At 40.1% G+C, this 1,252-nt stretch overlaps 2 protein-coding genes across 3 annotated transcripts in view; one reads left to right on the top strand and one right to left on the bottom strand.

Moving 5' to 3' along the window:
* rgn (regucalcin) overlaps window positions 1-518 on the top strand; it is a 9,135-nt gene extending 8,617 nt beyond the window's left edge. For both annotated transcript variants that reach the window (XM_014008525.1, XM_014008526.1), the window contains exons 7-8: window positions 97-251; window positions 343-518. In XM_014008525.1, coding sequence (XP_013863979.1) covers window positions 97-251; window positions 343-393 — 206 coding nt within the window. In that variant the 3' untranslated portion in view covers window positions 394-518. The remainder of the gene's footprint in view (window positions 1-96; window positions 252-342) is intronic.
* Window positions 1-1,252, bottom strand: part of cavin2b (caveolae associated protein 2b) — a gene marked incomplete in the record, with an annotated part of 38,602 nt that overhangs the window by 31,481 nt on the left and 5,869 nt on the right.

Here is a 1,252-nt window from a genome sequence, read left to right as displayed (position 1 = left end):
TATATATATATATATATATGAATTTACTGACCATTTCTACTAGATTTCTTTTATTGGAACCAGAAGCGTGATTGAATTCCTTCTGTGTTTTCCCAGGTACACGGCTGCAGACGGTCACTCTGCCAGTGACGAAGACCACCTCATGTTGCTTTGGAGGTACAGACTATTCTGACTTGTATGTAACATCAGCCAGGCTGGGCCTTGACCAATCAGAGATCAGCCAGCAGCCTCTGGCCGGAAACACCTTTAGGGTGAGTAYCTTACCCCAGACTCATGTTTGTCAGCTGTGGGAGGGTCATAGACCTGCTGACGGTAACTGCTTCTATGTGTCTGTGTGTTCAGGTGACAGGGCTTGGAGTCAAAGGTCGACCATCATCCTCATTTTCTGGGTAGTCTTCAGAGACACGGCTCTGATCTCAAAGTTTCAATAATCTGATTGATAATCTTTAGTTGTTGATTATTCTTACTTACTTTTAGATTAATTTATAAACACAGTAAAAACCAGGTCCTCTCTCTAATCCATATCTATTTCTTAGCAGTAAGAATTCTCAGTATTGGTTTTCTGTAGCACTTCATCAGTCTCCCACATGGTTTTGGAGAAATTTTTGACCACTCTTCTTTCCAATGTTGTTTCAGTTCATTGTGGTTTTCAGACATTACTTTCTGCTCATCTCTCTGAAGGTACCAGAGTTTCAATCAGGTTGAGGTTCTGGACTTTGACTGGACCATTGCAGAACCTTGATTCTTTTCTTTTTCAGCCGTTCTGTTGTAGATCAGCTGCTGTGTTTAGGATTACTGGGCCACATGCAAGAACATGTTCGTATTCTTATCCTAAATTTCTCTTACATTTGTTCATACGAACATGTMACRTCAGATTCAACAAACTCTTCTATCTTCAGTAAAAGTCTGTAAATGAGGAGCGTAAACTGATGAATGCGTATCAGGTGCTCGCGCACGGTGAGAGGTTATTTACATAATTACCACCCCAAAAAACACCATATAAGGATTTWCATTTCCTGCTCCACTTACCAGGAAGTGTCCATACATGAGTGACATCGCAAAGTAAAAAAGAACTTTACAAGTTCGGAGATTGAAGTCCTGCTCTTGGAGATCCACAAAAACAAAAAAGTTATTTTTAGCAGCATCAGCTGTGAAATTAAAGGATCTGCTTTAAAGACGAGGAATGAAGTGACGACTCGTATACAGTCACAGAGATAAAAATCTAAATCAAATTTATCTCTCTCTGTAGTCC

This window comes from Austrofundulus limnaeus, unplaced genomic scaffold (assembly GCF_001266775.1).
Source record: "Austrofundulus limnaeus strain Quisiro unplaced genomic scaffold, Austrofundulus_limnaeus-1.0 Scaffold51, whole genome shotgun sequence".
In the NCBI taxonomy this organism is placed as follows: Eukaryota; Metazoa; Chordata; class Actinopteri; order Cyprinodontiformes; family Rivulidae; genus Austrofundulus; species Austrofundulus limnaeus.
This window is presented reverse-complemented; position numbering and strand designations above follow the sequence as displayed.